The 15,838-nt window shown below is 44.3% G+C and overlaps 1 protein-coding gene across 5 annotated transcripts in view; it reads right to left on the reverse strand.

Annotated features, from left to right (window-relative positions):
• The window catches only part of arid2 (AT-rich interactive domain 2), a 45,613-nt gene that overhangs the window by 19,003 nt on the left and 10,772 nt on the right, over nt 1-15,838 (reverse strand). For 4 of the 5 annotated variants that reach the window (XM_083999764.1, XM_083999766.1, XM_083999768.1 and 1 more), the window contains 8 exons: nt 13,083-13,216; nt 8,258-8,476; nt 7,410-7,477; nt 6,602-6,677; nt 5,350-5,600; nt 1,703-1,799; nt 1,382-1,591; nt 875-1,039 (listed from right to left, as the gene is read on the reverse strand). In XM_083999764.1, the coding sequence (XP_083855890.1) occupies nt 875-1,039; nt 1,382-1,591; nt 1,703-1,799; nt 5,350-5,600; nt 6,602-6,677; nt 7,410-7,477; nt 8,258-8,476; nt 13,083-13,216 (1,220 nt within the window). The remainder of the gene's footprint in view (nt 1-874; nt 1,040-1,381; nt 1,592-1,702; nt 1,800-5,349; nt 5,601-6,601; nt 6,678-7,409; nt 7,478-8,257; nt 8,477-13,082; nt 13,217-15,838) is intronic. The other variant, XM_083999765.1, reaches the window with a different exon arrangement.

Here is a 15,838-nt window from a genome sequence, read left to right on the forward strand (position 1 = left end):
GGGGTGGTTTTTGCCGATCTTTATTCTCAACCGCGTCCATGTAAACACTAATTCCGAAAATGACTTTCGGCTCAGCTGCAGGTGAGTGAAAGATTTTTTTTTTTTTTTTTTTTTAAAGCAGCAGACGTCCGTCATGGGGACTGAGCTGCATAACTGGCTCATACTGTGAGTCCTCCAGTAACTTTATGCTGTGAAATGTGACTGAAAGCAGAGTGGAAGTCTGCAGGTGTCGACACGCCTCCATGAGGTGACCACATGAGGAATAACTAACCGATAGTATTAAATCAGTAAAAGTTATTGTTATAAGTTATTTTTATAAGTTATTGTTATTGGTCAAACAGTTGGGAAACGGATGGGAAAAATTGAGCCACTTCCATGTTTGTTGATTTGTTTACAGCACAGGAGGAAGTATACAGCTTCTCTTCCTGCGGTTGTTTTAGGGAAATTAGACAACTCTGCACATGTCAAAATGCTGCTATTCTGAATAAAGCTTGGTGCATGTATAGTATACGCACGTCATGATTGGATTATTTGGATTTTGAACCCATATAAACAGTGGATTCAGATTTTCCAATCCCTCAAGTTTCTGATGAAGACATTTTGCTCATGTAAACACAGCTAGTGACACTGAACATCTGATCTTTGTTTTCACGTCTAAACTAGAGCTACAGGGCAAGAGAGACAGGAGAGATGTGCAGCAGAGGGTCGACAGGTTGGAATCGAACATGGGCCTTATTGGCATGTGCTACAAGGTGAGCCAGCTTCATTCTTGTGAGGGCAGAACAAAAAAAATCAAGGAGCAGAGGTTGGACAGATGCAGTGGGTGGACACTGGACACACACACACGCACACAAACACACTCTCACACACTCACCAGGTGCTGGTGTTCCCTGCACAGCTGCAGGAACCTGCTCCACCAGCTGCGGTCGAACCTCGGCCGCCTGGTCGGCGCTGGCCTGATGCTCGATCAACCGCACCGCCGTCAGGGCGTCGGGTCCAAATGTGTGAAGGTCGACTGATACTAATCGCACTAACAGGTCTGAGCAGAGAGAGGAGGAAACACACACAGGAATCAGCACACACACAAACACACACACAGGGATATTTCATCCATTCAGCAGGGAATTCAAACCAGAGGAAACTATCATTAAAGATTTCAAGGTTGAAGGAAATACACTGTCATCTGAGGCAGTTACTCATGAATGGAAAGACTAGCGTGATACAAGTTGGCAGATGGACAAGTTACCAAACTCCACTGAGTCCATGTGACATCAGGTTTCAAGCTCTGGATTCACTTATCAGTCAAAACGAAGGGGAATGAATCAAGATAAAAGGAAAAGTCAATTCCCATGATCCTTAGTGGTTCTGAAGGCGCTGGTACCTATGCTGTGGTCCACAGAGGAGATCTTGGTGCAGGGGATCTCTCCCAGCTGGGCCAGCAGGTAGAGCACCTCCAAGGAGGCCATGAGGAGCATGAGGTCCGGCAGGGTGAGGAGCATCATCACCTCCCTGTACGAGTCCTGATCCACGTACTCGCAGATCAGCACGCCGTTGTCCTCCACCTTACTGAGGTTGCCCAGGATCTCCATGGCTGAAGACACACACACACACACACATTCATCATGAGACGCTTCGTACACAACCAAACCCATCAGATATTCATCGCCCTCGCTCCAGAGTTGGTCTCCGCGGCAACACTCACCTCTCATTTTGAGGAACCTGTCCCTGGACATCAAGCATTTGGTGATGGTGTGAAAGATCAGATGAGTCGTCCGAAAGTCCACGGGATCCAGCTGGAGCTGCAACGAGACACAACATCCATCAGACCCACTGACACAGCAGACAAGTCCACCTAATCCATTACATCCACAAGAAGAATTCGTTGACGTGAAATTTTAGCACCGACACGTCGTATTTATAAAACTCTGCTGTATGATCTCAGTCTACTGTTAAATAATTCAACACTATGTCGTTCTTTCGACCTTAAAATAATGTTTCCCATTGAAGTGGTAGAAAAAGGGTTAATAGGATGAATGGTGCTGACCACTGCCCGAAATCGTCCCCAAATATATTCTGAACCGTGCCGAAGTGACTGTATGTCATCCCAAAAAAATGTTATGTCCCAATAATTTACTTTGGCTTTGTCATCTATAATTATTGCCATAAAAACACTCAAATAAACAATTATATTTTTATTTAATACAATTCGTTCAAAAAAATTAAAAAAAAAATTGAACATTGTGAGAGTGAGTGTGCCATTTCACTACTACTCGGATATTTGCCTACATTATGTTTGTTTAATCACAACTTGCACTTTAATATTGTATTTAATTAATTTATGTTTCATAACATTAACAATTTAAAAACAGTTATGTTTCATGGGTTTTTAATTAGCTGAGAATATGAAGTAAAACCAAAGTCCAAACCGACGCTGCATTGCTGCCAGACTAATCGAAAAAATAATCAATAAATTAGTCGACAACCAAAATAATGTCCTCCTCTGTCTTACAGCATTATAACCACAACAAAGCCTGGCTTGTCCCTACATCTCCAAACAGCAGGCTGAGGTCTGATGTCCACGTCCTAATGACTTGTGCCACAACACATAAGCAACCAAACAAGTGGCCTAATAGGATTCCTATTCTTTACATTAACACGCCACACACACAAGGCTTTGCCAGATCATATCTGTAGCATGTGTAAATGTGAGAGGGGCCTTAAACCCAGCCATCCAATTAATCACATCAAAGGCTCAACTGATGGTATCAGGGACTCTATGCACAGGGGGTCTAAAAATAGACGCAGCCTCATTTACATGCATCTCATAGCAATAAATGTTACTCTGCGAAATGAAACCAATGTCTTGATTTGCACATTCAAAAGTAAAACACAGACTGAGTGACACGGCTGTGGTCTGCAGCTCCAGCTCCACATGATTGAGTTTCTAAACATACCACCTCTGCCCCAAATAAACCCATCAGCTCTGGTTCTGAGCACTAACTCATCACTTCACCCGTTGGTTCATCTGGCTTGTTAATTAGCTAATTAATTAAGACGGTGTTTGCTCCATATACTGGTTCTTTTGGGGAGGAACTGCAATCCCACAAACTAATGTGCTGCAGTGAGCCTGTATGACAAAGATAATGGGCTCATTAATAACCAACAACTGCTAAAAACACAACAACAAAAACACACGCTGCCAAGGGCTCATCAGCTCTACACCTGGAACACACCTGCTGTGACTGACAGGATCATCAGATCAAGTCAATGAGTAATACAACACAGTTACACTCAAATCACACATGAGCTCACTCATTTCAGGTGTCACGGTAACCTCCAGCAGGCAGCTCACTTTTACTGTATGACTGGAACCAAATCAGATTTTTTTTTTAGATATTTTTTGCCTTCACTTGATAGGACAGTGTAGAGGCAGGACAGCAGGGAGCGAGACTGAGGGAATGGTCGTCTCAGTTGGAGTTGAACCGGTAACCATATGCCAGCATGGGACGAGCTCTAACCACACGACCACTGAGCAGCCTCACATCATCATTTCTTAAACCAACACTAAGTAACTTTTCAACCTTCATAGAATATTTTCAGAACTTTTGTGATGGTACATCGACTTATAACAGGTTGAATGACACCTCTGTCCTGACCTAAAGGGGTCTGTATCGCCTTCACTGGCACTAAACAGCTTCCAGGTGGATGGTAGGTAGGAACCCCAAACCACAATGTGCTGACTGCTTTACGGCATAAGTCACTTCCCCCTTTCCCCATTCATGTGGGTTACCGCTATCATGACAGAAGCAGCAAGAAAACTAAAGAAATTAAAAGTTTTGTCTGAGGAGACTAAAAAACCAAAGAGGGAGAGTTATGGTATGTGGAACGGCTGCGGAGCCGATACGTTTGTATTGTAGTCAGTTTCCACCGGCTGCTGCTCCGCTGAGTCACGGCCCCTGCACCCGGCAGCCCTCCGCAACACGCAGAGTTTTTATATTTTTGCCAGCGGAGCACGGTGCATAAATTCAGCACAGAGCAGCTCGTGCGGGACAGGAAATCGTCCTGACCGACCTGAAGTCAACAGGTCAGAGGTTTTCAGACACCGTTTCACCCCGTTGACACTATGAACGAGGAGATACTGATTGTAAAATCACTAAATAGGCAGATCAACAGGTCAGCACCGAGTTGTTGCACGCGACCGGGAGATCAGGATGTTTACGACGCTACACGCTGGTGCTCATGGGAAATGGGGTCTTCCTTCAGGAAAAACACTACCGCTTTGGGCCACTGGCGCCACCAAACTCAACCAAAACTGAAAGTTCTTAAGTATTGCTTTAAGTCACTGATCAACAATTAATGACTCCGTCCTGACGGAGGACTTGTCCACATCTAAGGGCCGTCTCCACTGCAGGAACTCCGGGGTAATTTTACGGGGCCAGGGCCGTTGGTGCGCGTCTCCACTGCAGGAACTTCCCCTGAAGGGCCGTCTACGGGAACTTTTACGGGGGCCAAACGAGTCCCAGCCTCGGGGTAAGTACTCAGATCGGCCCCGAAAACTTGACTAGGCTTGAAGTTTACTCTGTGCTGATTGGTCAAACCTAAAGCGGAATGTTACGCCAAGAGGAAGCACCAGAATAAGTGTCATTTTTAAAACCCAGTGTTATTGAAAAACTGTCTACACGGCCGGAAAAAAAGAGAATAAGTCAGTAAAACATGTATGGTAAGTGGACAAACAACTACGCGATTCTGCGACACTCGGAACGACATTTTTAAAACCCAGTATTATTAGAAAGTGTCTATACTGTCGGAAAAACAACACCGACAAGAGCAGAAAAAAAACTGCAGCACAACAATCGCTTGATGATCGAAACTGTTGCACGTCGCATCAAGAGTCTGGAGGTTCTGCTCTGCAGTGGAGACATGGCGGCTGAGTGAGAGGACAGTTCCCTTCACCAGGACGTCCTGCAGTGGAAACACAGCTATAGACGGGTTTAGGAGTATCTACAGAAGTAGCCCGAGCGTTTTCATGTAGACAACCAAAACACTGATGATGTCATAGCCCCGCCCCACCCGTAACCTGAGCCACACCGCTAAACGGAACAACAACTGCGGACTACGTAACTGTCAGATGTCTCGGACGCTGCGCCTAAAACGTGTCCGTTATATTGTCCTATTAGGACCGACACCACTCCCAGTCAACCTAGAATGTTAGGAGATGAAGCTTTACAGCGCCACACACAGGCCTGTCGTATGTATTACAGCGTCTCCAGTCGTATTCAGTGGTTCTTGTGTACACGGACGTGTTTGGGGGACAGCTCTGTTTGCGTGTGGGCGAGGCCTGGGACTCACCTCAGCGGCCACGTTGCCCAACGTGTCCAGTCCGAGCTGTCGGAGTGAGATGAGGTTACAGTGGGCACAGAGCAAAAGGAAGCGCAGGCACGTTCGGTTGGCCGCCAGCAGCTTGACGTTGGCCTCCTCGAAGGACAGGTTTCGCAGGATGACGGCGATCTGCAGCACCCGCTGGGCCTCCATGTCACTGATCCCAGAGTTCCGCGGCGGGTGGAAGAGGCTCGGCCAGCGCCCCTCTAACGACGTACCATCTGCGGAGGAGGAAGAAGAGGAGGAGGAGGGCGGTTTAGAGTTCCACATGTGAGGAGGGCGTGAGCGTGTAATGTTCAACAGGGATAAAGGCTTGGACTTCATGGATCTGTTCCACTTTCCATAAATTGTACTGTACTGGAAGTTATCTTCCTCTTCTGTCTATCATAAAGCACTGGTAACAGTTCTCCACATGCTGCATCAATTAATAATTCTGACTCAACTTTCATCCTTTGTTAGAAAATGTTAAAGGGATAGTTCAACATTTTGGCAAATTCTCCTATCACCCTAATCCCTGTAGTCATAGCAGTAGGTCCATTACCTTTAATTATCGGTGCATGTTGTTTTGAGATCGGCGGGGCAGAGATGTGAGCTGCTCAGCTAATGCAATGAAGGTGAATGGTACAGGTCCCCTGTCGCTCATCAAACTCATCAAATACACAATCCAACAACTCCAAAACACTCTGGTGGACAAGTTGTGACCTGCACATTCACCACGCTATGAAATGACGTATAATTATGTAACATTACGACACACAAAGCAAATACTCACAACTACTTGCGCTTTTGAAATCACTCCACCTAGCAGCCGTGTCTAGAATGTAGTTCCGGCTATGCATTTGCCTCAAAAACACCTCTGTCTCGTAATGTTACATTATTATTTCATAGCGTGGTGAATGTGCAGGTCACAACTTGTCCACTAGAGCGTTTTGCAGTTGTTGGATTGTGTATTTGACGAGTTTGATGAGGGACAGCTCGTGTCTCTGCCCCATAGATCTCAAAACAACATGCACCAATAATTAAAGGGAATGAACCTACTCCTATACCTATAGGGATTATGGCAATAGGTGAATTTGCCAAAATGTTGAACTATCCCTTTAAATATTGGAGTGCTGGAGTGGAAGACAACGCTCTGCCCACGTCTCCCTCACTCTCAGCTGCAGGTCTCTGCCTCTCAGAACTGAACTTTATATTGCATTTAGAAGCTTTAAGCACAACTCACATTTACCTTGTGCTGGGCTGTTCTTGTCCCAGATCAGCTCCCTGACTTCAGTGTCCTCCACCACCTCCTTCCAGAACTGCAGAGACACAGGACACAGGAGCCGTTAGACATTTCAGTTAATTTTTATGAATCAATTCCAGCCAAAAGAGGCGACTGGACAAATGACAGCGATATGATGTACCGCTGCAGGACAGTCAGCTCACTGCCAGTGACCACTTGTCTTATATAACTTTACTATGGCAGAAGTGTCAATATCTCTATCTAATATATATATAAGACGGCTGCAACTAAAAAATCATTTGCTGAATAATCTGCCTGTTTTTTGGTTTTTTTGGTCCATAGAACATCCAGAACTTCCCACTATATTTCCCATGAGGCCTCTTTCTCCAGACAACAGTCCACACATCACATCAAGATATTCAATTTACCATCACAGCAGACAAAGAGAATATGAAAATATTCTCATGGAATTTTTGCTTAAACATAAATTTAAACTGTTGATATCTAATTCTGTCACTGAGTTTCTTTCCCCCATAATGATGACAGCCACATCTTTAGGACAGTAGAGGCAGAGGGGCATCAGGTTCCCTGTGATAATGCACATTAAAGCTGCATTAGAAGTGTCCTTGAGCTCCTGGCAGCAGCTCTCACTGAGGGAGACCTCCAGAGGATAAAACAGTGATGACATGCAACAATAACAGCGCACTGTTGTCCAGTCATGCTTTGACTGTACACGCAGCGGTACGGTGCCTGGAACCAGACAAAAACAACTTGCACAACATTTTTTTTTTTTTAAAGTTCACTTTACCCTGACAAAGTCCCGGGACGTTTTCTCCTTCCAGTCTGTCCCGAATACCCCGGAGAAGCTGCCTAGCGCTGCAGAGGCACAGAGAGGGAGGGGGTGAGAGTTCAACTCAGTGGTGCTTTTTCTTATTCTATCCCTTTGTTTCTGTTGACAGATTATAGTTACTGTTTTCTTTGTACAGAAAACTAAAAACAATGACCTTGTAAAAAAAATCCATTTGCACTGCAAAATAACTGTCCTTCTTTATGTTTTGGAAATATCGATTAACTTTACTGCACTATGGACATGTTAAATCTAAGAACTGAGTTTTGCAGCTTTACCAACATATACAGGTGCTTGCTATGTCTGCTGTGTCCCTGTGTTTAAGGTGCAGTTTCCTGAGGAATGATTGAGAGCAGCTGCATGAAGCTGTGGGCTCCGTCTCGACCTCGCTCTCTCTCAACTCCCTGGCAGATCCCAGCCTTTGTTTGTGTTCTTGCTTTGCCTGTCTTTTTGTCTTTGGTGTAATAAATATTTTTTCCTTTTTGCACCAAACCTAGTAATGTGTCCCTCAATGTGTTGCTGCAATAGAGCTGGTTGTGACATCATTGGGTTACAATAGTGAACTTTTTCACTATCTTCTAATCTTTTGAGATACTGAATTTGGGGTTTTCATTAAAGTAAGCCATAATCATTACAATTAAAAGAAATAAAGTCATGAAATAGTTGGGTCTGTGTGTAATGAATCTATATAATATGAGTTTAACTCTTTGAATTGAACGACTGATATAAATTACACCTGTACACTGACTAAATGCACCAAATCAGACATTAATATTACAAAGTTTCTCTGACTGAGCTTGGGTACGTACAGTCGTCGAAGACGCCGGCGTGGGCCAGCAGCAACGTGACGAGTTTGGGGTCTTTGTCCAGCTGCATGGCGTGCTTGCTCTCGTTGGAAAGCAGAGTGCAAACGTTAACAGCAAAGTCCACTTCGTTGGGTAGGCCCGAGAGGAGAGACAGCACCAGTTTGTTGTAGTCGCACGGTGGAACGAAATCCGTAGACAGTCCATAGCTTTGGCGGAGATAGTCTGTGGAGAGAGAGAGAGAGAAAGAAAAAGAGATTCTCAGGGATATTGCACAATAAAATATGCGTTTAAGTATCAGTGAGGTGAGTGTGGTGTCAGACGCCAACTTCAACCTTTCATTTGTTGCCAAAACGCGGAGAAACTCTGACACAGTTTCAATGAGTGCCTCATAAATCCAACTATGGTTATATAAAATATGTCAACACTACTGCAGAACAAGCCTTCAACATCTGTCTTTACAGGGATCAATGTAAACAGCACCGCTGAACTTCAAGCTAACAATAGAAGCATTACAATGACTCAGAGTGTGGAGTTGTAAATGAAGCAGTGGAACATGTGGATTAGCTGCAGCGCCGCAGAGCAGGAGCTCCTCCGTCGCCTCCTTTTACAAACTTCAGCCTCTTACACTTTTGCTTCAGCTGGGTCTGGGCCTTAAAGCTGCCGAGTGAAAGCTGTCTTTGCTTCAGATTAGTTTCATAAGCCGAGCCTCGTCGCCTAACTTTTAATTGTGTTTGTCTCGGACTCAGTCGAGCTCTGCGATTGGCTTTTTATAATTAAGACGTCTCATCCAAAAACAGTGGAGGGGCCCGGGCGGGGGGAGCGTCAGGACTTGGATGTTATTATTCAGCGGCTCTCAGTGACAGATGATCCGGTCTGGGAAAGTTGTGCAGCGCTGTGATTCTGTGCCGTGGTGGTTCATTCTCTGTGTGTATGGGTGTCATTTTTCCAGACAGTGGATGTTTCAATTCAGTGCAGGATTTCTTTTTTTTTGTCGACCGCTGCCTCTGGAAACCAATCACGCTGCAGAGGGGAGTCCCGCTGAGCGAATTTGATTTCCATGTTGAAAAGGTTTGTGCAGGCAAATGTAATTTAGCCGAGCCGCTATTATAGCAGCGACGGCTCCATTCAGAAGCTGCCAGTCCTGTGCTTGTTCTCCAGCACCTGCAGCGAGACGGAGCGGCGGGGGCCCGCGGGCGACAGGTGCACAACACGCCACATGACACGCAGGAATGTAGGAGGATGAATTAAAAGTTCAGCCCGGGTCTACGGCTAAAACATGACGACAGGGCAGAGCTCGCTTTAACCGCTCCACTGTTAATCAGCACAGAACACACAACATGTTCAGTGTCCTGATGTGTTACACTGACTAACTTACTTCAAAGCGCAGGGTATAAACGTCTGTATGAGAGGCAGAGCACTACGCCACATATACGTATATACACTGACTGGTATCAACTTAATGCAGATGTTTCAGCATCAGTGTCAATGTCATAAATAAGAATATGCAGTAGAGGAATGGTTTGAAGGAGGTAGAAAAGGTGAAGTGACCATTTCTCCCTTAGATCTGAATCAGTCTTTATTCTTTTCTAGAGCTGTCAATCTTCCCCCCAAATCAGATTCACATTTCTAATGCTTCTTATGTTAAATATTCTAATTATTATGGGTTTTTTAGCTCATCATAGACACCTATACCAGCCTATTATTATGTCATGCGTCCACTAAAGGGCATTCCAACCAAATCTGTTATGTAACATTTGCAACACACTTATACCAACTCAATATAAAACCTCAAGAGAAATCGAAATATTATAAGAAGTGGTGCAACGGATCACAGTTGATCAGTTCCGTGTGTGTGTGTGTGTGTAGTGTGGGAACACGTAGGCCACCGCTGCAGCCAAATAAACGGGCAATAAAAAAAACTATGGTTGTAAATTTGGAGCTGCAGCTCTACGTCACGTGCAACAAAAACAAAATAGTTTGTTTTATCAACATGTTTACTACCCCAGACATCACAATGCACAGCGTTAATTTGCATTGTTCTGGAAGGAACACGTTGGAACGTCAGTTTCCACCTTCCAATGTTCTCATTTTGAAAAGAATTCAAATTCTGTTCAAATAGCAAAGTTCATTCTGACGGCCCTGTTCTGTTCCCTCTGACTTTATTGTGAAAATCCTCACCGGAAGTTCTGACTTGTGTCTCTGCTGTTTGAACTCTTTTTTTCCTGGTGTTTCTTCTTTTTTGTGTCACATCCAACCTCACATTTAGCCTTTTACATATTCACATGAGCAGTGCTGTAACTTATTTATCTATGGAGGTGCTCTGAGGCTGGACTAGCTGCTGGTTTAACTGCCTTCATCTGGAAGTGGTCTGATCAGCATCTAATTATATTAAACCCAAACATAAATACTGCAATACAGAGACTGACTCTGAATCTGAAAGGTTGTGCTGTGCCACAATAAGAGCATCTGAGACAGCGCTGTCAGACTGCTCCCCTTGTTCTGGAAGCTCTAATCTAAAGTCAGGTGGAGGGGAAGCCAACAAGTGTTTCCTCCTTCCCTTCATCAATAACTGCTGTCAGGACAGTCAATTACCTCCAGCCGGAGCTGGCCGCTCGGCTCTCTGACGCTGTGAGGCTAATGGACGGCTAGAAATCTCTGTGTGTGAGCCGGGGGTCGGACAGAACAGACAAGAGGTCGGCCTTGGACGGCTGCACAAAACATTTAGTTAAAAAAAATGAATGATGCGGTTACTCAGAGGCTGCTCTTTCATGGTGAGCGGCAGCGGCAGTGATGTGTTTGGGTTTTAATACAAAAAAATGTTCAGTGCGGTGGAGTGTGTAGGCAACTTCTAAGAAGGGAGAAAAAAAAAGGCACTGACAATTACTGCAGTCTTCATCGCCTTCATTCAGACAGAGCTGAGCAAGGTGAGAAGTGACTAAGAGGATTCACTGCCTGATAAAAAGTGAGGAATTTTAAATACAGTGAGACTGGCGAGGAGGAAACACAACAAAGAGCTGGGTAAAACAAAACCCGCACGTTCACTGTGTGTTTTCTTAGTGTGAAAAGCAGCCGTTTCCATGCAGAGGGAATCAAACTGTTCGAGTGTAACTGCGTCAGGGGGTTATGGAGACGGATCACCATGGAGATTATGTGCCAAAAACACCAGGTGAGACAAATAACCAAGGACGTGAAGAGAAATAGCAGAACAGAACAACCTGACCAACAACAACAACACAATAACTCAGTCATTCCAGGGCTGAGGCTTCTCATCAGCCTGTAACTCCTACAACTGTTACTCTGACATCCTGAGCTATAGGCTGATTGGCTCAGAGTGAGATGAGGAGATTGATGCCACTGTCACGTCTGTGTAAACATGCAGCAGCAGCAGTCTGTTAGCTCAGCTCTGTTCAAAGGGGAAACAACAGGAAGAAAGAAAGAAAGAAAGAAAGAAAGAAAGAAAGAAAGAAAGAAAGAAAGAAAGAAAGAAAGAAAGAAAGAAAGAAAGAAAGAAAGAAAGAAAGAAAGAAAGAAAGAAAGAAAGAAAGAAAGAAAGAAAAAACCTACAACCTTTAAAGCTCACTGATTAACACAAAGCTCCGGAGATGAAAAACAACAATGTGCTGGACCGGTTCTTGGCCGGACGCAGAAACTTCCTAGAATCAACTCCTCTGGGCCAAGAAATAGTCTGGAACAATCCTCGTTTCACACCATTTTTTTTTATTATTAAACACAAATGAAAGGGGATGTGTTAATTATAGAGCTGGTAGGTGGATGAGGTCTGGTTGCTACTAGAGCCAGCCTGGCTGCTGCCCTGGCTGGACTGTCTTTTATTACATGTATCATGTGTGAAGCGCTCCAGCGGTAACGGTAACCACGGTGCTGCTGCTGCCAAGTTTTCTGTTTGACAGACACACTAACACACAGGATGCACGTCTGTGTTACTGCATTAGTTAGCCACTTAGCTCGCTAGTGCTGCGGCTCAAGGCAGCATTATAATTGTCCACACATGGGGACACTGAAGTTATCTGGACTTATTACTCTAAACGTCCCATCTGGTGTTCTAGTGAAAGTCATTCCTAGCAGATAGAAAGTCCTTAAACAAGCAGCTGTCATTGAGGCACATTTCTACGTGTACCGTATTTCCTCAATTATAAGCCGGGATTCGATTAAGAACCGGGTCTGTTATAACGGCAGAGGGGGAAACAGACGGACTGTGGAAATGCTCTGATTTTCTTGAATGGGACTCAATTGTCTCTGCGTGTGCAACGGAGACAGAGTGTGTGGAAACTGGGGGGTGACCCAGCTCCGACAGCGCAGCGAGGAGAACAGGTGCCGAGCAGCACCAGAGGAAGATGAAGATGAGCTACTGTTGCATATGGTCCCTTTTCCTAATGTGTAAAAATTAACAGAGCAAAAGGATCAAATCAGAAAATAAGGAGGTTTCATTTTAAAATGGGAGTAAATATACGTACTTATGAAACAAAGAAATAAAGGTCTCTCTCTAATAAAAGCCTGCCTCCAATAAGGGCTGGTACCCTGGACACTGGAGGTCTCTATTTGAGGAAATGCAGTATGCTGGACTGGTGTGTTCACCCGTTTCCCATGATTCTCTTACTCAGCTCTGATGCAGCCATGCTCTGCTGGAAGCGAGTGTTTGGGTTAACCAAGAGACAGGGAGTGTGAGAGAGGGATGAAGCTCAAGAGAGACACTGAGTGAGACAGAAAACAAGAAGCAGAGACAGAGTCCATGGCCCTGACGTGAGCCGGACCCAGATGAAGGTGAAGCAGGCTGGTTCCTGTGAATACTGAGTGTGTTCTCTCTGCCTACCTGATACAATGTGTTGCTGGTAGTTATAGGAGTTGGGAATTGCACCGATTGGGAGAGAGGCTTTGGGATTCCCCGGCTGCGCTTCTTCGTCGTCCTCGCCGAAGTGGTGGACTTTCTCATACTTCTCCAAGTATCTGCAGAGGGAGGAGAGAAAACACATGAGCTCAGAGCTGCGGGTGTGAAGTTCACAGACAGTGTGTGTTCCGCTGCTGAGTGACTGATCACAATGTGTCTCTTTAATGTATGAGGACACAGTCTCTGATGAGCAGGGACGGCGTGAGGCCGTGTGGCCGACCACTGACAGCTCCATCAATGTCCCCGTTACACATTGCTTTGATTCACTCTAACTTGACTAACTTAACTGCCCTTCTCACAGGAAACATTAAATACTACACAACTGCAGGGTGGGGGGATTTAGAAGGAGAAATATAAGTAGAGTCATATCCAAAAGGTGACTTGAACCTTATGCTGCGTTTCTCCTTTTAACACCTGATGCAGCAATAGTTAGGGATGCAAAATTCCAGAAGTTTTCAAAGTTGCAAACTCTCGACTGGAACTAAAGAGAATGTATGGGAATAAACCCTGACTTTTTGATGGGGGGGGGGGGGGTTGTTGTTCAATAAAATAATTGCTTGTTCAGTACAAGAATTCAAGTTTTCAGTGCTACAAATAAACCTGCTGAAATGTGGTTTTTAATTGGGTTACTCTGCATGGATGCCTGCTTATGACAAAACAACACATTTATATTTATGTTTGCATGTGATAATGAATATTTTCAAAACTCCCCAGCTAACACACCAGGTTGACTAATCTCCTTGTATTGGAGCTTGGCTTGGCATGATCTAGGAGTAGTGGTGCTACCCTTTGTCTCTCTGGATTTTATTTATTCATTTATCTTTTTTATCATTTATTTTTTCCCACTTTCTATTGTCCTGTCATTGTGAGTTCATTTTTCCTCTACCACCTTGTGGATATTGAGTTTTCCCTTGATTTGATTTTGTCTTGTCAGTTTGTAACTATAACTTTCTTCTTGAAAAAAAACAACATTTTTTAAAATATATATTTTTTTATTTCCCATTGAAATTTACCTGAAATTTTCCTCAAATAAAATAATGAGTAGCATTATTTAAAAGTGTAAATGTGTTAATGAAGAAAACATTCTTAAACAAAGCATTCTTTGTTAGGCCACTGCCTTTTGATTGACAGCAGATACAGTACTGTGCATCACTCCATCTATCTGTGTTTTGCCTCTTAACTAAATAAAGGCAACAGAACAGTGCCATGAAAACTATTTATCATCAACACATCACACGCTTGTTTTAAATCTATAGCACTGCTCACAGCTCTTGGTGGCCTGTATTAACCACAGCTGACTGGTCACCAGGAGCATCAACTCCAACAATCAATCAATTCTTAATGAATATCACTGGTCCATCGATTTATTCTTTATACAACATCTCTTTGCCAACCGTATTGTATATAATAGTGTGATCAGGAGTAAAACAACATTACTGCTGTTGTCTTCACCAGGAGGACACACCCTTCCTGTGACATGCTGCATCACCAAGACCCCACACATGTTGCCAAGTAACCACAGGCTGAAACAGCCACACTCACACTGTGATTACAATACGACAGCTCAAGTTAGCTCTGTGACCGTCTCTTTAACAACCTGTGACCCACAAAAATACTGACAATAATCATCTGTGGAGCCAGAAGCAAACATCCTACTGTAACTCAGTCAGAATAGAGATGATAGTAAGAGTGAGTCCAGCTGATCAGTCCACCAGCACACAGACACAGAGCAGCGACAGGAGGAGCAGAAGCACCACCGCGACAAACACTTGGACTCAAGGAGGAGACGTTGTTGGATTACTTTAAGATGAATCTACACCGGAGTGGAAGTGGAGGACTGAGATCTGCTGCTTCACAAGTTCCTGCTCCGACTCTGTGACCAGCACCGAGGTCAGCACCAGCAGTATCAGTCATGTCAAACACCAGAGGACTACAGGATTCATCCGTCCTCGCTAGGAGACGTGTACATACATTTATACATTTTAAAATACCACATTTTCCAATGCTCTACCTGGTTATTAATACTGATTATTACACAGCATTCTGTTATTTCTGTAAAACAGACCGTTGATAAGTGTAACACACCGTTGCTAGAGACGCTGCTCTGATCAGAGGAGCAGAGAGGAAAAGAGATTAAAGAGGAACTATGCAGCATATTTGCCTTATGGTTCATTTGTCCCTAACTTCCAGCTCCAGAGTCCTAGTGCTGGTTAAATCAATGACTTGTAACTTGTTCCAGGGAGAACGGAGGCTCTCTGTCTTCCACCTAGCGTCTCTTGGCTGAAAACCAACCTTGCAGAGTCTCCGACCCGGTGTCCCAGCTCTCGTCTCTGCGGCACCGCCACACAAACACACCCCTTAATCTCTTGTTTATGACAGATAAGACTACACAATGCACACATCATAATGTGTGTATGATAATCCACCGCTCCACGGATTGATTTCTCAACAAGAAACAAATGCACACAGCCGGGAGGAGGGTTAGCAGAACAGAGGAATGTGACTGGATATATAAGATGGACAGATTTATGCGCTAAATGACACAATTTATAAATCGATAAAAGTCGTAGTTTGATCAGCATTGTGTTTCAAATTGTTTATTTCACTCGTAAGCTGTGTAATAAGTGGGATAATGTAGAGTGAGCTTCAGGATGAATGGAAACCTGACGTGGGGTTCCATT

The sequence above is a fragment of the Trachurus trachurus genome (assembly GCF_905171665.1).
Source record: "Trachurus trachurus genome assembly, chromosome: 23".
Classification (NCBI taxonomy): domain Eukaryota; kingdom Metazoa; phylum Chordata; class Actinopteri; order Carangiformes; family Carangidae; genus Trachurus; species Trachurus trachurus.